At 34.5% G+C, this 22,140-nt stretch overlaps 2 protein-coding genes across 5 annotated transcripts; both read left to right on the top strand.

The window, feature by feature from the left end:
• Window positions 1–2,105: 2,105 nt before the first annotated feature.
• On the top strand, window positions 2,106–4,373 carry LOC131624468 (WPP domain-interacting protein 1-like). 2 transcript variants are annotated; one of them, XM_058895405.1, is made up of 3 exons: window positions 2,106–2,674; window positions 3,456–3,983; window positions 4,076–4,373. In XM_058895405.1, the coding sequence occupies exons 1-3, from the start codon at window positions 2,278–2,280 to the stop codon at window positions 4,126–4,128; spliced, it is 978 nt and encodes a 325-aa protein (XP_058751388.1). In that variant the 5' UTR covers window positions 2,106–2,277; the 3' UTR covers window positions 4,129–4,373. The 2 variants fall into 2 exon arrangements, with proteins under 2 accessions (XP_058751388.1, XP_058751387.1); XM_058895404.1 differs by having other exon boundaries at window positions 2,107–2,674; window positions 3,456–4,373.
• A 7,972-nt stretch (window positions 4,374–12,345) lies between these two features.
• Window positions 12,346–19,992, top strand: LOC131624486 (SUPPRESSOR OF ABI3-5-like). Of its 3 annotated transcripts, none has more exons than XM_058895431.1 (17): window positions 12,346–12,522; window positions 12,698–12,715; window positions 12,838–12,957; window positions 13,154–13,194; window positions 13,481–14,300; window positions 14,383–14,454; window positions 14,549–14,641; window positions 14,726–14,805; window positions 14,925–15,063; window positions 15,285–15,372; window positions 15,444–15,535; window positions 15,644–15,716; window positions 16,168–16,343; window positions 17,049–17,220; window positions 17,706–18,629; window positions 19,093–19,271; window positions 19,573–19,992. In XM_058895431.1, exons 3-17 carry the CDS (start codon window positions 12,910–12,912, stop codon window positions 19,747–19,749), a joined length of 3,174 nt encoding a protein of 1,057 aa, XP_058751414.1. In that variant the 5' UTR covers window positions 12,346–12,522; window positions 12,698–12,715; window positions 12,838–12,909; the 3' UTR covers window positions 19,750–19,992. The 3 variants fall into 3 exon arrangements, with proteins under 3 accessions (XP_058751414.1, XP_058751413.1, XP_058751412.1); XM_058895430.1 differs by having other exon boundaries at window positions 12,605–12,715; XM_058895429.1 differs by lacking the exon at window positions 12,698–12,715 and having other exon boundaries at window positions 12,347–12,522.
• Window positions 19,993–22,140: the final 2,148 nt, after the last annotated feature.

Raw genomic sequence — 22,140 nt, 5'->3', positions numbered from 1 at the left:
TTAAGGTCAGTTTGACAGCTCACTTGCCCAGGTAGACAAAATAGACGGACCTTTGAGGCAACATGACGGAAGGGACTTATTTGAAATATTATGAAACTTAACGAACCCAAATGGCACGAAAAATAATTGAAAGACCAAAATGAACCAGAAGGTATACTTAAGGGACCAAAAGGGGTATTTTGTCATTAATCTACAATTAATTCACTATAGAATATAGAAAGTTTGAATTCTCTCTTTAATGATTAACTAAAGTGTTTATAATGAACTTTTCAATATGGAAAATTTCACCACTTCTGCTAAATTGTTCTCCAAAGCAATTTTAGCAATTTTCTTGAGTAGTTACATACTATAAGGTAGAGTATTAATACTTTCATGTTGTACAGATAATTACATACAACATGTCACAATACATTCTCACAACCAACTCAACAATCACACACAAATAAATATATGCATACAACTCGCTTATGTAATGCAACTCAACTATGAAACTCGATGCATACGCACGTGATACCAACTCAATATTTGGTCCTCTCATGAACCGAGTCTCATCTTCGAACCTATGAGCCCCCTCTCCGAGCTCCAAGCCTCCTCTCCTAGCTTGGGATTAATATCATAAAAACACAAATGAGAATTATGTTGAAGGTATTTAATATCATAAAAACACAAAAACTCATATTTAATCAATATAAAATATCCTATTAAAGGTTAAGGAGTCATCTACTATACCTCTCATGCATATACCCATTATTAAGGTTGGTCTTCAATTACCTTAATTTATACAAAGCAAATTAATTCTCTAACTTAGGTGTTCTTCTTCTTCTTCAAGCTTCAACCTTCTACTCCTACCATTTGCCTCTTTTCACTTTCTATACGTAGTGATAGAATTCTCCCAATTCTAGGTTTATTTCTTAATCTTATACTTAGGGTAAATTTTCTCAAAATTACACACTTAGCTCAAACATACCCACTTATTACTTCCTCCTCCCCGTAACTTTCCTTAATTCTCACATTTGGCTCAATTCCTCTATTTCTCATTTTAATTAAATAAATCACAATAAACTATTATTATTTTAATTATTAAATAGTTTTAAATAAAATTTGTCAACTTCTAATTACTCTCTACACTCTTTTCTTAAGGTCGCACGCCCCTACGACCCAAATTAACTTAACTATCATCGCATAATAATTTAACCAATTTGGGGTGTTACAAATACCCTAAGTGAGGGTGAGTATGTGATGACAGTTGCTGTATGACGTTATTTCCGCCGCGTGTTTGCTAAATATCGTTGGTGAAGTTTTGAGGTTTAAGATGTTACAAAAGACATATGGAAACACAACAGTGGACAGAAGCCCACATAGCAAGATACATGTCGAATCCGGGAGAAGTAATTATTTCTGACAAATATTGGTGTACATAGTACCACTATATAAGCAGATTTCGTCTCTGAGACAAGGGTTCACGATTTTCATTATTGTTCTCTATAAAATTCACACATCCAAGTTACATGGATAAGTAATTTATGAGAAATGTACGAACTTACATTCCATTTTAATTCGGACAATTTTTAGCATTATAATTTTCTTCTCAATTTTTTATTTTTTTGCTTTATGCACTCTGGTTCCTAGGGGAATGGGGCCCTAGTAATCTAGAGTTCATGCCGAGAGATCATGGCTCTGGCCAAGTAATGTTCCTACCAGGAATCGTACTCGGTATTCCCCGAACCTTCGTCTTTAGCAGGAGTTCATTTACCACTCGAGCTCAATTGCTTGGTTTAACACAAAGTAGTACAAACATTTCTGATTTTAATTTTAGAAATAAATTAAAATCCGTCATTATTTACTTAAAATATACTACCTCCGTTCCTTTATATAAGAGACCATTCACTTTTTTAGATTCATTAAATAATTAATGTGTATCTAGTCAATATACAGATACATTAATTATTCAATGAACCTAAAAAGATGAATTGTCTCTTATATAAAGGAATGGAGCTAGTAGTAAACAATAGCACACATTCAAAGATCATGTCTACATATATATTATAAAAATAGACAAAAAAAATTATCTCAACAGTATAAATATTTTAAAAGTAAAAAGACTTCAATTCTCTTTTGTTTCGTTTATTCATTCCAGTTTTCATCAAACATAACAATAAACCGCTTTTACTTTCCAAATTAAAATCCCAATTCAATTGAACTCTCACACTACATTCATTCCTCTCTTTAATTAACCGTTTTTTCCGATCAAGATCTGAGTTCGTTATACTTTCCGTTATGGATTCAGCTAAATCCGAAGCAAACTATCGTCAAGGAAACGGAACCGAGAATGACGACGACGACTGTGGTTCCTGCACCGACGAGACCTCACCGTCGGATCAATCAAGAAACGGCGCTAGGTTAAAGAAATGGAAGAGGAATCCTAAGCGAGGTGATTCCGGTAGCGACGGTGATGAATCTGTAGGGAAAAGAATCATTGGGAGTTGCAATTCGGATTCTAGGGATTTGAGTGTGCCTGAATTAGAGAACTGTGGTGATGAAGATTTGAATAGTGACGCACGTGACATGGAGGTTAGCCACGTGACGGGAGATGACGATGAAGATGCTGTAAGAGAGGATCCTTTGACTGAGTATGTTCATACTCTTAAGGTTTTGGAGGGAGAGCTTCAACAAGGTTTATATATATTTTACTTCTCATGATAACTTTGGTTTTTCATATTAATAATTGTTTAGTATAATAATGTGAAGATGTTATGTAGCTAGCTTATTTGGTTGCTTAGTTTAGGGGAATTTTGTAACAAGATTTTAAATAGCATTTGCGGTTGCGGTTGCGACATTATTCTTGATATCGCGGTTGCGGCCTCATTTGTGTTGCGGTTTTGCTGTTTTGGTAGAATAAAGAACAGATGTGGCGTAGCCTATATCGCGGTTGTGAATCTTTATATGAAACCCTTGTTGTAACTGATATACAATTTAAATTATGATACTTTAGAGCATGATATAGTTAGCTATAGGAACATGTGATGGAAGATTGATTGTTGTTTTAAGTTAATATCTAGTAGCCTAACCCTGTTTGGATGCGCAATCGTGTGATAGCATATTGGAATGCCCTTAGTGAGAGGTTTATGATTGTGAAAAAATAGGTCTTGTTGGAGATGTTACAAATAGTACCGGAACATGACTGTTTTTGTTAGAAGGTTAGTAGTGAATTTCATCTGGAAAGAATGTTATTTTCTACTAAAATAACTTACCAAAATGAGCTGAAGATGATTTTTATGATGGTATTTTTTTTCTTTTTTTTTGTAAGCTTGATTTTTGTTGTAAGTAATTGATTCACAGGCTTATGAAAAGAAGGGTGAAATAAATTTATGGCCCCTGAAACTAGTATCTTCAATGGTGTGGTGTGTGTCATTGTATTATGTGAACTCTTAGTAACCAATCTGTGTCTCTTGCAGAAATTAAAAAATTCAGGGAGATTGGGAATGAATCTTTCTCACCAGATGACTCAACCAAGTTTAGAAGTGCTGCTGAAGCAAGTGTTGTTGAAACAAGTTCTGTTGATCTAAGATTCCATGACTCATGCTCGTCATCTAGCCAATCTGGTAAACAAATTTCATCAAGTTTCATGGAACTTCAGGTACTGAGCCTCACAGAAAAACTAAACATTTTGGAAAGCCAGTTAGAAGAATTGCAGGGTGAGCTTGCCCTTAAGAATTCCAGGATTGCTGAACTTGAGTTAGCCCTTACTTGTGACGAGTTTCCTAAGGATGAATCTAGTTACACCATATGTTTATTAGATGAAAAATTTAAAGAGCTGGAGTCTGAGTTTGAGAGTCTTTTTCAGGAAAAGATCGAAGCCGAGGTCAAATATGTGACCATCAAAAACACAATGCAGAAGTTGAAGGTTGCATCAGCTTTAGTAGAAAAACAAGAAACAATGTATAACAGTAAAGTGCAGATTCCAAATAAGCTTGAAGTGGCAGGTAATGAGGATCCAATAATGACAAACAGAACAGAGGAGACTTTTATGATTCAGAGCAGATTATGCAAGCTGACATGTTACTTTTTCTTTCAGCTCATCATGTTTTTAATGTTGGTTCTTTGGCTTGTGTCAAAGTTAGTGCCTAATTCTGAGGGGGTTGTGCCTACATGATAAATCTGCAAAATTGTGCTCTCTTTGTACATTCACAGAAGTTTCTTCACTCATACATGATGTAAAATTTCATTTTCATCCCACAGTGACATTTCTTTCTATAGGTTAGGAAAGATGGCGTCCATGTACCATATTGTTTTCATACCATTTTTTGCACTTCTATAACTCATTCTTTGTAATATTGGCTCAATAAAAGCAGTTATATTAGAAGTTTTAGAAATTGTGCTGTCTTTGTACATAATATATGGAACTTGTTTACTCTATAAAATAAGTGAAAGGACTTGTAAGAAAAAAGTGAAAGTATCATGGCAATTTATGTTAGTACTATTTAAGAATTAATTAATAGTAAAATACTCTATATTCATAAAAACAATTTGGTTATATGAGGAAAAAATAAAGAGAAAAAAAAAGTAAAAAGAGCTAAATTAAAAATAAAAATCCTAATAAATGATATTCTTTAAGCACCAAGGACAAACCAATAAGAAACTCATTACAAGAGTTTAAGATAGATCTCTCTCCTTACAAGAATATCAGCCTAAACATATCCTTAATTGAAAATATGCTTCAAAACAAAATTTGAAGTTTTTTTCCGGATAATCTTTAATAATTTCTAGCATAGTGGTGATCTCGAGGAGTCACTAAACACCGCCTCACTTAAAGTGTTGTCTTCACAATTAGGCACATATAACTTGATCTCCAAGCACAACAATCTTAATCACCAAAATGTTGATCAGCACAATTTGATTAGCCCAAATTTGATCAATTATAACTTTGATAGTCAAGCCACACCCAATTGATCACTACATCAAATGATCTTCATGATTCATCTAGATCAACATATCTTGATTGTCAAGCACCGTAACTTAAACAACTTATAAAGCATCGTCACTTGATCAACAACTTGTCAAGTACCATCAATTGAACAACAACTTGTCAAAAACTATCACTTAAACATCATAGCCTTGATAAACAAGACCAATGAAGACTTCTCTTAAGAGCGTTATCAACATCATAATCAAATCAACAGGTTGCTCCAACCTTCATACATGTAAGGGCATATATCCAAATTGACAAATTATGACGGCAAAATGTTCATTCATCAGTTCCAAACTAAGTTTAGGGAATTCCCCGGAACCCTAAATCACCTTCTCTGTCAAGGACGCCGCCAAAATCTATCCTTATGACAATGATCCCATTGTCATAATAATATGGTGAAGCAGCTAGAAATCAAGCGAGTATTGATAGACTAGGGGGATTTTGGAGATATCCTTTACTGTGACTTATTCTAAAGGATTGAATTGGATATAGATGAATTTCAAGCATTCAAGGGCTAAATAGTCAGCTTCTCTGGAAAACAGGTGTAGGTGAAGGGCTACATCACCCTCAATGTAATGTTCGAGCTAGATGAAAATGTTGATCCAGGTCCGATACTTCGTGGTATACGCCTCGTACTCACACAATATAGTCATAGTCAGACATACTTTCAACCTCTTATTCGATGTCACCCTTTCGAACTTATATATATATATATATATATATATATATATATATATATATATATATATATATATATATATATATATGCATGAAGTACCTATTACCTGATGGGCGTGTTAGGGTAATATAAAGTGACCAAGCGGCCTACCTGAGATGTTTTTGGGATAAATTGATAGTAAGAAGGGTGATGAAGGTTGTAATCAACATTACACCACCAGTCGTACAAGGAGTAAACTTTATGGATCTGAACTAGGGGTGTTCGCGGTGTGGTTTGGACTATTTTTTATGGTAAAAGTCGTTCAAACCGCAAGAGAAAAATGTGTGATTCAGTTTGATTCAGTTGACTTTTAAAAATAAAACCAAACTAATGCAGTTTGGATAGGTTCAGTTTTTTTTTTTACCATACTTGAAAATCTGCTCATATAAAAGGTTTACTTTGACCTCTAAATTCTGTTTGAAGAAGAAAAACATAATTTTTTATAGATTTATTTCCAATAGTGTACAATTTTTTTGATAGATTTTTTCTCTTTAATAAAGAGTTCTTTGCTTTTCAGGAAAAAAAGATAAAATGAAAAGAAAAAAAAGCACCACAACCAAAGTCCAAAGAGAAAGACAACATTGATGAAATGTGTGTTCTTCAAAGCATTGGTACCTAGGAGCTGGTTTCTCTATCCCCTAGAAAATCTTTAGTTGGTTGTCGTTGGATTTATACAATTATGGTTAATTCAGATGGGAAGATTGATCATTTTAAAGCTTGCTTGGTAGCCAAAGGACACACTCAAATTTTTGAGTTGGATTGTAGTGATACCTTCTCGCCTGTAGTCAAGATGGCATCTGCTGGACTTCTTCTAGCCATTGCAGGCATTCGACATTGGCCTCTTCGTTAACTCGACATCAAAAATGCCTTTTTACATGGTGATCTTGAAGAGGAAGTATTTATGGAGCAACTATCTGGGTTTGTTGCTTAGAGGGAGTTATCAAATATGGTTTGTAGGCTACACAGGTCTCTTTATGATCTTAAGCAATCTTGGAGAGTTTGTTTTGGAAGATTCAGCACAGTAGTACAAAAGTTTGGTATGGTCGGTAGCAAAGTCGACCATTGTGTTTTTTATCGTCACTCAACCCAAGGGTGTATCTATCTTATTGTATATGTTGATGATATTGTCGTGACTGGTAATGATCAGCAGGGAATACTCTCGTGGAAACAACATCTCTCGAATCAATTTCAAACAAAAGATCTTGGTAAACTCCGTTATTTCTTGGGTATTGAGGTGGCCCAATCTAAAGATGGTCTAATAATTTCCCAACGAAAAATATGCTATGGATATTTTGGAAGAAACAAGGTTGTTAAATGCTAAACCGATGGATACTCTTATGGATCCAAGTGTCAATCTCCTACCCAATCAGGGGGAGCTTCTATTTAACCCAAGAAGATATAGGAGCGTTAAATTATCTCACAGTCACTCGTCTGAATATTTCTTTTGCAGTCAGTGTGGTAAGTCAGTTCTTAAATTCCCAATGTCAAGAACACATGGATGTTGTTATCCGGATTCTGAGATACATCAAATGTGTTCCAGGAAAAGGTCTTGTGTATGAAGATAAATGACATACTCAGATAGTTGGATACTCTGATGCTGATTAGGCAGGATCACCCATTGATAGATGATCCACCTCTGGGTATTTGTTGAAGTGGTAAAGCGGCAAACATCAAAAGTTTTGGAAGTATTCCGGGTTTTATCGTCTCCATAGGGATCAGTGCGAGGGAAAAAATGTCATTCAACAGTTTATATGTTTCTGAGCTTGGGTTAAATTGTTTAAAGCATAAAAACAGAAAAGTAAATATTAACACAAAAAAAATTCATTCCTCAATGAGAAGCAACTTATCAATCATTGCATATAATATACTTCTCACAAACTTAAACTTATCAACCAGTTATACTCAACTTACAATACTCTTCAGTATCATCTAGCATCGCTTAAACCCTAAGTCATTTCTAACCTAAAGAAGAGAGAACTACTATATCATCTCGGCGAAGATCTCTCAGCCAACCTCAACAACATATCAGACATCCATATCAATTGTATCGACGATCTCTCAACCGACACAACCAACACGAAAGCATTAAGCTTCGACACCTATAAAGATGGTTAGCTATAAATCTATCTCTAGAATCTAAAAACTAATAAATAATCATCATAGATAACAATTCGAGCAGTTTATGTCTATAACAACCCAAATCCCGAGCACAAAGCAAAAATCTAAGACAACAATCAACACATATTTGTAAAGCAGGTTTTATATAATGCCATGGGCAACAAATATACATGAGTTCAAAGTAAATACATATACAAAACCTAAAAAACGATAAATGCATAAAGAAGAATAGAAATGAACCAAAAATCTTCTGGTTTGTCAACGCCGATCACTGAGAAATCCACTCCAGATCATCCATATACAAGTTCCAATATTGTTTCTAAGCCTCAATCTACCAAAAAATGATGTTGATGGTGTTAAGACTCAAAAATACCCAATCCATAACCTAAAAATATTATTTTGCCCCTTTTAACGTGTTTCTGCCCATACATTTTCGCCCGGCGAATCCAGATTCGCCTGGCGAACTACACCAGAACTTGAAATCTTATTTTAACCATAACTTAAGAACAGTAACTCCCATTTGCGCCTGGTTCGAAGCGTTGGAAAGCTTATTCAAATTCCTATCTAACAATGACTAAATATCAACAAAATTGATAACTTTTCTCATATTTCTTTTGAGCCTTATTAGTTGATGAATTGCTTAAAATCGCGCGTTTGAAGCTGTGTCTTCGACACTTTATTACTCATGTTCCATATGCGCATCAATACCTACAAAATGAATAGAAAACTATCAATTGATATATGAATGAATCAAAACATGAGTATAAACAAACTAAGCGTTTTTATACACTAAACGAAGAATTATTCAACAGAATTTACACAAAAATATGATAAGTGCCACAAAACTATATCATACAAAAGCACGACAAAACTGCACTTACCAGTATTGTGTACTTGTTGGAGGAAACCTTATATCGTGAAAAAGTAAGAAACAAAGCGTAGTGGCAAGATCAAGCATCGAGGCAGAGTATAGGGCCTTGGCAATTTCAACATGTGAACTTATTTGGTTAAAACTGTTACTCAAGGAACTTTCGATTAAAGAAGCAAGACCAATGACACTTATGTGTGATAATCAAGTTCCATTGCACATTGCTTCAAATCCATTCTTCCATGAGAGGACCAAACATATTAAGATAAACTGTCACTTTGTCAGAGAGAAGATTAAATCAGGTTACATTGTCATAAAGTTTATCAACTTTAATGATCAATTGACAGATGTGTTTACAAAATCCCTGAACTAATTATATATGTGGCAAGCTTAGTGCATTTGACTTATGTGCTCAAGCTTGAGGGGAAGTGTTGATATTTGTATATATAAAAATATAGAAAGAGAATATTCTATAGAATATTCCTTAATACGTTCTAGAACTTAATAAGATATTTCCTTTGTTATTAATGCAATAAGTTGTATAGTTCCCTATATAATGCAATTCTCGTAATGCTATTCAGTCATATTGTTTATCAAATGTCTCTTAGCTTCTCATATTTCAAAAAGTGGAAAGGAGGTTTCTGACGAAGAAGGAAGGTATGATGCGATAATATCACTAAAAATTCGTCCGAACGTATATTTCCGTAGCTTTTACTGAAATACACTTCCATACCAATTTATAGAAAAATGAGGGTGACTCACTCACAAATTGTTGTTATATGAATTTTGGTGCATCTAGAAGTGAATCTCCGTATTTGAGAGACATTTATGATTTTTCACGGAAGTGTGTGAGCATCATTAAGAATGCAATAAGCAACTCCCTAATAAAGAGAATTTCTCTATGCACCCATGCTGCTTCTCACAGACCTCTGGTGAAAAACTCAAAATATCCCTATATTTCGGATATGCATTTGCGAAGGCACATTTTTTCTAAAAAAAAGGGACTTCGCATATGCATATCTGAAGTCACCCATTTTTTCCAAAAAAAAAGGGTGATTTCAGATATGCATATGCGAAGTCATTTTTTAAAAAAAAAAGGCGTCTTCGCATATGCATATCCGAAATAATTTGAGTTATTTCAGAAAACGCAAACAGACACCCTACTCTTTGCATTCTCTTCAAACACCAAATACTTCCCAAATAAAAAAACCCCATTTTTACCAAAAGTTGTATTGAAGATTCACACTCTAAAAGTTCCATTCAAGCATTCTCAAAGCTCAAAGCTCATTTCAACTTCAACTCAAACTCAAAAAATTTGTAAGTTTTCACAACTCATTACCTCAAGGTCAAAGTTGTTATTAGGGTTGTTAGAATTTAGGATAATGTGTAGGTTGATGTTATTGTATTTCAATGTCGGTGTTTTGATGTTAAAAAATGAATTTTGGATGAGTTAAGGCAAGAAGTGGAACATATCTGAAATCCCCCTCAACCAATTTCATATATGCACTTTCGAAATCTTCCCTAAGTTGATTTTTTTTTATTTTCAAATTTGTTTCATTCAATGGATGTAAATCAACTGGACGCCCTTCCGTGATTACCAGAATGTTATCCCCTTCAACCGCATCTCACTATATTCTAGATGGTTAACATGTGGGACAAGCACTATGGCCAGGTATCTGCCAGAACGGTGCATCAGAGAGTTTGAACGAGTGTAGATGATACATAGGTCTCCATTTGCGGCTGCTCTCGACACCATTACCCGCCGAGATCTCACAAATATCTTTTAGGATTAGGAGCATCATTTGGTGCTAGAGGAGTATCGGAGTATGCGGGCCACCCAGAGCTGGTATTGTGTAGATGGATACTTGACATAGTTTCTTAAAGTGTCACATCCTATCATGACACCCGAAGCTTCTGGGTGTCCACCTAGGCCAGCGCATGACGAGCTGTTGGAGAATCAGTAGGCCGCGGATGACCATGTCATTGATCTCTTGCATATACGCTAGCAGATACAGTTGATTGAGCATGAGACATTGGACAGAGGGATCATGCAGGAGTGTGATGCAGAGGCAGTTGTCATAATGGAGAGGATTGTCAGTGAGGCGTCTAGTGCAGCGGATTATAGGAGGCAGAGGAGGTCGTATGGGATTAGGATTGTGCATACTCAGTAGTAACAGATGTTTTATCACTTTTATTTGGTGTTGTAATATTTGTACGTTTTGCACTTCCATAAGAACTATTGTACTTTAATATGTTATTTTATTTTACTTACTTTTTATTTCCTAATCATTTTATCAGATTAAAGATATCAAATTTAGTAAGTACGTTTCTCCGATTTTAACAATGTAATTATGAAGTTTTTTTCAAAAATGACAAACTCAGAGCATATTTCGCACGTGCATCTCCGAAATGTGTTTTTAGGTGGTTTCAGAGATGCATATGCGAAAGAATCTCTGATATTATAATTCAAACGTTTATATAATAAAATTTGAAAAAAATGTCATTTCGGTATGCATCTCCGAAACAACTTAAAAATGTGAAAATGGTTTGTTCAAATATGTATATCCGAAGAGCATTTTAGAGTTTTTAGGAGTGTTTTTCACCTTTTATATATATATGAATCAATGAAACTACCTAGCCCATAAAATTCATGGTAAATACGACATTATTTAATTTTGGGTTTAATGGTGATGCAGTGACAGTATAAGAAAGTTTTACATTGTCATTCAATGAGAATATATTATTTTGCCATGTCATCTCAGTAATTTAAAAATAACAGTATGACTTGGTAGGATACATGGTCTTGATTGGTTGACAGTGTAAAACTTTTTTACACTGTCAGTGCATCATCCCCTTTCTCTTTAATTTTTATTTTTTAATTAAAAAATAGAAGGAAATTTATTTGGCAATTTAATAGGTTTTAATTGGACTTTGATGTAAAATTAAGGCTAAATGTCCTTTGAGTTATTTAATTGTAACAAATCAATTCTTATATTAACTAACAGCTCCACTGTTGACTTTTTTCTGCTTTATTTGTTTTATTAATTTTATTTTAACTTCTAAATTTCATATAAATCCGTTTTTTGTCCAAAAAATATGAAAAAAAATTCTAATTTTTTCTTATTATCCATTTCGTGTAATTTTATGAGAATTTTATTTTGTTTTACTATTTTTCTTTAATTTCTTCTCTTGCGTGCATTTTAATTAGTTTAAAAAATACTTTTATGCATTAAAGTTTTTTGAAAATCTTATCATACTCCTTCTGGCCATTACTATAAGCAAATATTCTCATTTTAGATTCATTGAAAAGTAAATGTATCTGACCGTTATGTAAATCAGATATATTTATTACTCCATGAACCTAAAAAGAAAATATTTGTTATAATTCAGACCGAAGGGAGTATGATCCAATGATGGTCTCTGATCTATGTTAAGTGACATATCAGTATCATTAATGTCACTTCAATATTTTAAAAAGGAATTGAAAAAAAAGTCAACGGTGCGGACTTTAGTTAATATAAAAGATCCACATTTTAAATTAAATATAGACTAAATTGTTATAATTAAATATCTTAAATCAAATGTTTCTGAGGTAATTTAGCCTAAAATTAACTTACTGTACATCATAATTAAACTCTTTTCTAAAAATTAAACTATAAAACACATTTCATCTCGAGTCAAAAGTTGTTCCAAATAAACTTCAAAGACTACATTCTTTCTGCCTCAATTGTTCTAATTCCATTCTCTCTCACACGGCGCGTTCTTCGTGTCTTCTCTCTGTGAGCGACAACAACAACCCTAGATCTCTCAATCGCGACATTCAACACAGCACAATCTCCATAATCATCGGTAAAAACCCTAACTTTTGTATTTGTCCTTTGTTTTTCACCGCTCTTTTGCATGCTGATTGGAATTTTGATTTTCCTATTAGGGTTATAATTTTCTGGTTAAAATCGTTTTTGATTGATCGCTTGATTTGGGAATTTTACATTAATTTGCGAATGGATTTGTTGTGTGTGTAAAGGGAGGATTTTGGAAGACGGTATGTATGTTGTATTTGAAGATTACATTCCAATTGGGAGGGCAAGAAGGTCCAAAAATCATTGGAGTTATTGGTTGTTGGTTTATGGTAGATAACTCTATCTGTTTGTGCATATATTACAGGGGAGAAAGGTTTTGAGACCAATTTTGCTTCAGAGTTCTGAATCTAGAGCTGGGACATTGCTGGGCAAAGAAATGGATCCTGGTCGCTATGCACTGCATCAAGGCTGGGATAATAACAGCGTAATTGTGGTTTCCTACTTAGTAAATAAATTCACCTATGTGATGTGGGGATGATGAAAACTATTAGGGCCCATCCTTAGAGAATTATGAAAGAAAGCTAGCTGTGGGGGCAGTGAGGATAAGGACTCCATTTGCCTAACCTCGTCTCATCATTCATTATTTGTTGCTGACATAACTTATTGTCTTGAATCCACAGGCTCTGGAGGGTTATGGTGCGGTCCATGAGCCAAATTTTCGGTGAGTGCAACTGCTGCTTGTGTTGCTTAGTTATCATCATTCCTATGGTAATAAAAATCCATGGGTAAAAAACTGTTTTCTCAAGTAGTTATGTTTCATTTTCTAATATAAAACGTCTGTAGTTAGATGGTAGGTATTGTGAATGTCTTGACTCGTGCATGATTGGACTATTAAGATAAACCTTTCTTTTTCCATGATGTTTGTTTAAGAATTATGAGGACAGGATATTCATTTTGATGCACAGTGTTTGTTTTTCTTTCCTCCCACTTTACCCATTTTTTGGCAGGGTCGGCGACTCTTATGATGAAAGAAGGTTTATAGATGAAAGATATCCCAGGGATGCTGTATACCAGAGAAATAATTTCCACCGAGATGTTTTGGATCGGGAGGCCTACTTGCCACCAGGACCTGCTGTTGGTCAATGGAGTCAATCCAAGCGAAGGGGTTATGATGAAGATTATCCCCTTGAAAGGGAATCTAGACGGTTTCAGAGACCTTACCACGAACCATACAATCAAATGGAGGGTTTCAGGGATCGTGAGATTGACATTTACCCGGAGTATGATAAGTTTCGAGATGGTTATACCAACTATGGTGATCGAGGATATGACAAACCTGCTAGACTTGCAGGGCATGACCGTGATGATTATGCGTATGATGATTATGGCCACAAGTCTCGTGTTTCGCATCATCGAAGGGAGGATAGCCATGAGAGGAATTATGATCATGGTCGGCATAGTTATGATTCTGATTATGAAAGAGATGGAAAAAAAGATAGTAATTGGAGGCGACGTGATTCACATGATCGAGAACGAGACAAGAGATGTCTCAGTAGGGAAAAAGATCCAAGTCCCCAAAGGAAACATGAGCGTTCTCGATCGCGTTCACGATCCCATTCTCGGTCCCGATCACACTCCCGTTCTCATTCTCACTCTCGATCCCGTTCCCAATCTCGTGGTTATGATGATAATCCAAAATCTAGGTCTCCACGAGGTCGAAGCCACAGTCGTAGTTATCGGGAAGACAGCTATGTTGATAACCGATATGATAGAAGTGAAAGACGCAGGGACCGTGATGATAAACGTCAGCGGGAACATTATTCTGTGGTATGTGTTGGATGGTGCTTTTCTTTTTTTAGGTGATTACCTCACCACTGCTGGATAATTTGATGTGAAAGCTATTTTCCAGGCACCATCTGCAACTATTGTTGTGAAAGGTCTTTCACAGAAGACGACTGAAGAAGATCTATACCAAATCCTTGTACGTTCTCTACATAAATTCTTTTGTTAAGCATCTCATTTACTCCTTCATATTTAAATTTTCTTATGACATAATCATTTATATATATGTTTAGGCGGAATGGGGTCCCCTTCGTCATGTCCGTGTTATAAAGGAGAGACATTCTGGCATCTCCCGTGGATTTGCATTTATTGATTTTCCTTCTGTGGTATTAATCCTTTTGATTTTCCAATATTGTATTTTTGGTTTCAAGAATGTTATACTAATTACTAAGATTGATATTATGCATTAGGGAGCTGCACAAGGAATGATGGACAAGCTAGGAGATGAAGGTCTTGTTGTGGATGGCCGGAAGCTTTTCTTCGAATATAGGTAGTTTTAATTTTTAGGGCTTTGTTAACTAAATATTTTTAGGTTAGCTATATTCCGATGCTTTTAAGACCCGTTCTTTCAAGTTTTAGATTACATTTCTGTGCTACATATTGTTGCAGTAGCAAACCAACCGGAAGTGCAGGTCCAGACGGAACTATGAAATCAGGTCATAGTCATAAGAGCATTACAATACCATCTGATTGGATGTGCACTATATGTAGCTACATCAATTTTGCACGCCGAACTTCTTGCTATCAGGTTCATATTCTTGCATCAATTTTGCTTCTGTGTTGCTATTGTTGAATCAGTCTTTCATCAATTTTGCATCTGTGTTGCTATTGTTGTACCAGTCTTTCATTATGCCTATTTTTGTGGATTATCATGTCTAAATTAGTTGGGGTAGTATGCATTTTTCAATTGAGTTAACTCTCCATTTACAAGTGTATATGAACTGGTTCCAATTTTGTTCACTGGTGCAGTGTAATGAACCACGCACTGATGATGCTCCTGCAGCAGACATTTCCTTATCAAATTCCTCATCCTTAGGAAAGAAAGGTTTGGAGGCAGGTTAGTGTAACTGCTTTATCTGACAGATTGTTTGTTTATGTTCTACAGTTAATAAGTTTGTATGTAATTAGGTCCAACTCATGTATTGGTTGTCCGTGGATTGGATGAAAATGCGGATGAGGAAATGCTCCGCTATGAGTTTTCCAAACATGCTCCAATCAAGGTTTAATAAAATATTTGTGCAAACTAATTTTTCTTTTTTCTTGGAGCGGGGGTTATTCTCATTGTTTTTCTATTTATGTGCTTAAAAATGTTGTCTTATCAATTTCAGGATCTACGTCTTGTGAGAGACAAGTTTACTCATGTCTCGAGGGGATTCGCATTTGTACATTTTTATTCGGTAGGTACATCTTATTCTAATGTTTGAGCAATTGTTATTGGCATATTGCATACATTTGTTCTCCTTTTGGTTTTTTGGTCTGATGTACATAATTATAACGTCTGTGCTTTTCCTATCTTACTTCGTTGTTTAATTAGCAGAAGGGCATGCGTTAAATCATTTGGTGATATCTTGTTTCTAATATTATCTAGTGTATTTGTGCTTGAGAAAGGGTTTGAAGGGTGAATGCATACTCAGTTTTGATAGATACTATTATTTATCTATTTGATGGAAAATTTAACATGACCCGTATTTAAAGAAATTCTTCCAATTTTGCTGCTTAGATAATACTTTGATAGTTATATTTCTCTATATCTATTCATTTCTAATATCTTTTTGTTGCCAGTCGAAGTCATTTGGGGGTGACGCTGTCTGTTTCATCACTATTTACGTGCTTTGTACTTATGTGTAGGTAGAGGATGCTACCAAAGCTCTTGACTCAACAAATGGAACCGCCCTTGAGAAGAATGGACAGATTCTAAGAGTAGCATATGCAAAAAGCATACTGGGCCCTGGATCAGGAGCGTCAGGAACTTCACAGTCAAGCAGTCTTGCAGCTGCAGCTATTGAAGCTGCAACATTTTCCCAACAGGTGTTTTATTCTTTTTCGAGTTGTTGCAGTTATGGGATTTGAGATATAAAGATGAGAGAAATAATAAAAGCTTGAATATTATTGATAATAGTTTGATAGTAAGTTTATACAAAAGACTAAATATTAATTCCTATTTATAAGCAAAACATTGCTTTTGTTATTTTCTTTTGCTATTCTGTTTGAGGGAGGAAAAAGGTGATATCTGAAACAATATAGTATTAAACTAGTTAGAATATAATCTTCTAAAATCTTAGCATAATTGCAAACCTTTTTTAATCAATTGAAGTGAATGGAAATATATTTACCATAAATCTATTCTGTTTGAGGGAGGAAAAAGGTGATATCTGAAACAATATAGTATTAAACTAGTTAAAATATAATCTTCTAAAATCTTAGCATAATTGCAAACCTTGTTTAATCAATTGAAGTGAATGGAAATATATTTACCATAAATAATTCGTAGATGGTTTTCTAATATGACATACAGCCTCTAGGTGATTTATTTTTATTGTCTTGGAGTTTCTTCATATTTGTACTTTTACAATCGATATTGAAATTCCCACTAGGGTTGTTTCTATCCTAATTAAATATGCCACATCATTATGTATTTATTAATGAGGCGGAGTTCTTAATTGTAGTTCTGATAGATCATTAAGTTGTCATACATGTGATAATAGATGTCTTGTGCTTTTCTCTTATCTTCAGTATGATTCTGTCGGATGGGCTCCCAAAGAATACAATCCAGATGACAAACAATCTAATGGTCCTGAGCAGACTGGTACTGATGCTGGTGCACCGCAATCAGGCTTTGTTTGGGATGAAGCATCTGGCTATTACTATGACGCCACTTCTGGGTTTTATTATGATGGGAATACTGGTATGTTTCTTGGTTGAGTTGATAAAAAAAGCTTATATTGAGGAACTTGTTAAAACTTTCCTAAAACACGTTTAGGACCTGTATTTCTGAAGTTGTTCCATTTAATTTTAGATATTTAAGACTTCTTTCTTTATTTAGATATTTTTTTTGGAATGAGCCAAAGCTCTAAAACAAGTTGTAGAGTACCCAAAACATTCATGTTGATTCTTCACTTATAGTTGGTCTAGGAGTGCCAGTACTTTTCATGTTTCTTTTTTTTCTTCATTCACTCCTTTTTATTATCTCATATAATTGGGTTCTGTTAGAAAGCACGAGCCTGCAAAATTTTGCAGAACTCCCTGTATGTGCAGTTCTCTGGAAAAGTTTGCATATTGGGCCAAATTGTTTTACCTGCATACTTGAAACACTGATATACTTGTTAAAATGTTATTTTGTTCTCTCTTTCTCTTATTATTTTTTCATTTTCTACATTCTTTGTGACCTAGGTCTTTACTATGATGGTAATAATGGGATCTGGTATTCATACGACCACCATACTCAGCAGTATATCCCTTGCACTGATCAAAATCAGAATAAATCATCTAATAACGAGTCTGAACCTTCAAAGGCTCCTGATGGTTCAAGCACTAAAAAAGTAGTGATTTCTGCACCTGCTACTACTGTTACTTCAAATGAGAAGCCAGCTTCACTGGCAGATGCTGTTCAGGCTGCAGCAGCAGCTGCTTTAGCTGCAGAGAAGAAAGAGAAAGAAAAATCGAAGGAGATAAAACTTGCTTCAAAAAGCAGTATTCTAGCAAACAAGAAAAAAATGAACAATGTCCTGACAATGTGGAAGCAGAGGAGTCATGAGGGACAGGCTACTCGAGTAGCACTGGAGGACAATCAGTTACCTGGTTCTGTTGAGGATAAGTCATATTCTTCTGCACATTCTGCAAAGAATAAATTAAAAACTGAGACAGCACCAAGGGAAATTAACGTGTCTAATCTGGGTGGTCACACAACTGCACAGGTTGCTGCTATTGACTCTCAACCACAGCCACGGCCCTTCAGTAATAGCCTCGGGGGCACTCTGATGGGGGTTATAAGGGGCTCAGGGCGAGGGGTTGTTAGATCAGATACTTATTCTGGCTCTACGTCTGCCACACCATCTATGTCCGCTTCTTCAGCAAATGTTGATGCCCAGACCACTCCTTTTAAAACAGATGTGTCTTCCCTGGGTTCATATACACCATCAGTGTCTGTTGGAAGTGGACGAAGAAGGTTTTCAGAAATGCCACTCTCTACTTCAACTCATAAGGAACAATCTCAAACAACAACCTACAGAGATCGGGCAGCTGAGAGAAGAAGTTTGTATGGCTCGTCATCTTCAGTTGGCAATGATTTGTCTGACCTTGAAATTGGGGATTCAAGTAAGATTGCTTAATTTGTGTAGGATTTCTTTTCTTGAGTTCAAGCATTTTGAAAACTTGCTGAGGTGTGCAGGAAATATTTGTTTCACAGTTTTTAGTTGTTCATCATACTTAAAAAATTGTCTGTTTCCTGATGAAAAGGCTTGGTGGATAGAGAAAGCTTTAGTTTTGCATTAGGTTTTCAGTACTATTAAGCTTTTGGGAAATCAAATAATTTTCTGTGTAATTAATGTTTTATCTCCCTGCTTCTTTTTCGATAGCTGTTGGTTTATGTATATGTGAAAAAAAAGAAGAGAAGTAGCTATTTTTTCTGCTGATTCCCAAATTTTACATGCTGAATGCAAGTATTAAATACCCAAATAGTAGGTTTGCAAACCAAATGGGTTGCAGGTATATTTTCAGCTCAGATGTGTATATTGACTTTTGAGAAAACATTTTGTTTCTATCAATTGTGTTCTTGAAGCTCGAGATTTTGCATCAAGGAGAGGTGACACAATGCCTTTCCCTCCTGGGGTTGGTGGAGGACGCACTGTTGGAGATGTCAACCTCGATACCTTTGAGGTGATTACGGCAGACAAAGCGATTGATGAAAACAATGTTGGTAATCGGATGCTCCGCAACATGGGATGGCAGGAAGGCTTGGTATCAATTCATTCCCTCTACTAAATAAGTTTTTAAATTTATATTGGAGTTGTTTGGTGGAGCTTGATATGATCCTTTGTTTACATTTGCAATCAGCTCCAACTTTCAAAATTTTATTTTTTTAGATGTGCTTGAGTAGTGCTTAAATCCCTAGAGAATTTACTTTTTCTTCAAGAAGCACTCCCAAATAATTTGGACGGAATAGTCTCGGACATTTGGTGTTCTCTCAAATTATCTTTTGACTGATTCTAACATTTTCACATTATTTTGTTTCTTGTACTATGGATAATTTGATGCACAGGGACTAGGAAAAGATGGAAGTGGAATGATAGAGCCTGTCCAGACACAAGCCATGGAAAATAGAGCAGGACTAGGTAGTCAGCAGAAAAAGTTGGACCCTAGCTTGGAGGTTCAAGCCGGTGATAGCTATAAGATGCTTATTCATAAAAAAGCACTTGCCAGGTTTCGAGAAATGTAAATTGAGGTTTGAGCCCATATTTTAGGATTTTAGTTTATATTGATATTAGCTTTTAAAAATATAGTTTATAGGCGGCATTTGACATAAATATAAGTTAACTCTAGAATGCCATGATTTAAGTTTCAAATTTCATTTTTGAAATTTAGTTAACATTTTCATTTATGCTTGAATTATTTTCATTTATGCTTGAATTATTTAGTTAACACCATCTCAAAAAATGAAAAATTGTACTTGAATTTCTCATGGCTGGCTTGTTTGAACGTTGAAGATATATTGGATTGCCATTTTGACCCCCTCTCCTAAATTCTATCTTAAATATATGGACATTTTTAGGCTTAGTTTTCTAGTTTGGTGAAAATTTGAAGAAAAAATAGAGAATTTGAGATGGTGTTTTTGTGTTTTCGTATAGAATATTATAACAATATTGATTATATTTGAAAAATTAAGTTATTGGACAATTTCTTTATACATCCATATAGGGTGAAAAACACCCATGAAAACCCCAAAATACCCTTCGAAAATGCATGTTCGAAGCCACCCGTATCACATTTTCACTGATTTCGGATATGCATATCCAAAATCACCCCTCTTTAAATTTTTTTCATTTAAATGTTAGATTTAAAATGTCAGGTCTGGGGTTAATTTAGATATGCATATCCGAAATATTCAAATATTCTAATTTTTTAATTTTGAAATATAATTAGTAGGGGTGTTCATGGGTTGGGTAAACCCAATAAACCCAGTAAAACCCACCCAAATCGATCAAAAAAAGTGGGTTGGGTTGGGTTATTGGGTGAATACGGTTTTCAAAAATGAAAACCCATTCAAAATAATTGGGTTATGGGTAAAACCTATGGGTTATTGAGTAACTATTTTTTCTCTTTTTTGTAATTTGACAAGTGATAACTTTGATGTTTTTAATTTTGCTTGCTTCAATTTCAACTTTTTGAACATCTTTTATTTAGTAAGTAATGATTTTAACTTATTAAGGATGCTACATTTTGATTATTTTGATGCTAATTCTAATAAATTGCAAGTATTTTATGCAATTCTAAGTTTTACTAATGTAACTTTGGTTTTTACAAATATATGTTTATGATAAATTTCATTATACATTTCGACATTTGATGTTTAAAAAAACAACAGTAATATGTTACGCTATTTATTAAGAAAAAATGTAACATATCATTAATAATTATATAAGGAAAAATAATATTGGGTAATCCATTACCCAACCCAATCCAACCCATAGATTTGTGGTTTTACCCAAACCAACCCAATGATATTGTGGGTGGTTATTTTTCCTCACCCAAACCAGTGTACTTGAATTTCTCATGGCTGGCTTGTTTGAACGTTGAAGATATATTGGATTGCCATTTTGACCCCCTCTCCTAAATTCTATCTTAAATATATGGACATTTTTAGGCTTAGTTTTCTAGTTTGGTGAAAATTTGAAGAAAAAATAGAGAATTTGAGATGGTGTTTTTGTGTTTTCGTATAGAATATTATAACAATATTGATTATATTTGAAAAATTAAGTTATTGGACAATTTCTTTATACATCCATATAGGGTGAAAAACACCCATGAAAACCCCAAAATACCCTTCGAAAATGCATGTTCGAAGCCACCCGTATCACATTTTCACTGATTTCGGATATGCATATCCAAAATCACCCCTCTTTAAATTTTTTTCATTTAAATGTTAGATTTAAAATGTCAGGTCTGGGGTTAATTTAGATATGCATATCCGAAATATTCAAATATTCTAATTTTTTAATTTTGAAATATAATTAGTAGGGGTGTTCATGGGTTGGGTAAACCCAATAAACCCAGTAAAACCCACCCAAATCGATCAAAAAAAGTGGGTTGGGTTGGGTTATTGGGTGAATACGGTTTTCAAAAATGAAAACCCATTCAAAATAATTGGGTTATGGGTAAAACCACACCCAACCCACAAAACCTATGGGTTATTGAGTAACTATTTTTTCTCTTTTTTGTAATTTGACAAGTGATAACTTTGATGTTTTTAATTTTGCTTGCTTCAATTTCAACTTTTTGAACATCTTTTATTTAGTAAGTAATGATTTTAACTTATTAAGGATGATACATTTTGATTATTTTGATGCTAATTCTAATAAATTGCAAGTATTTTATGCAATTCTAAGTTTTACTAATGTAAATTTGGTTTTTACAAATATATGTTTATGATAAATTTCATTATACATTTCGACATTTGATGTTTAAAAAAACAACAGTAATATGTTACGCTATTTATTAAGAAAAAATGTAACATATCATTAATAATTATATAAGGAAAAATAATATTGGGTAATCCATTACCCAACCCAATCCAACCCATAGATTTGTGGTTTTACCCAAACCAACCCAA

Source organism: Vicia villosa, unplaced genomic scaffold, assembly GCF_029867415.1.
Source record: "Vicia villosa cultivar HV-30 ecotype Madison, WI unplaced genomic scaffold, Vvil1.0 ctg.000131F_1_1_1, whole genome shotgun sequence".
In the NCBI taxonomy this organism is placed as follows: Eukaryota; Viridiplantae; Streptophyta; class Magnoliopsida; order Fabales; family Fabaceae; genus Vicia; species Vicia villosa.
This window is presented reverse-complemented; position numbering and strand designations above follow the sequence as displayed.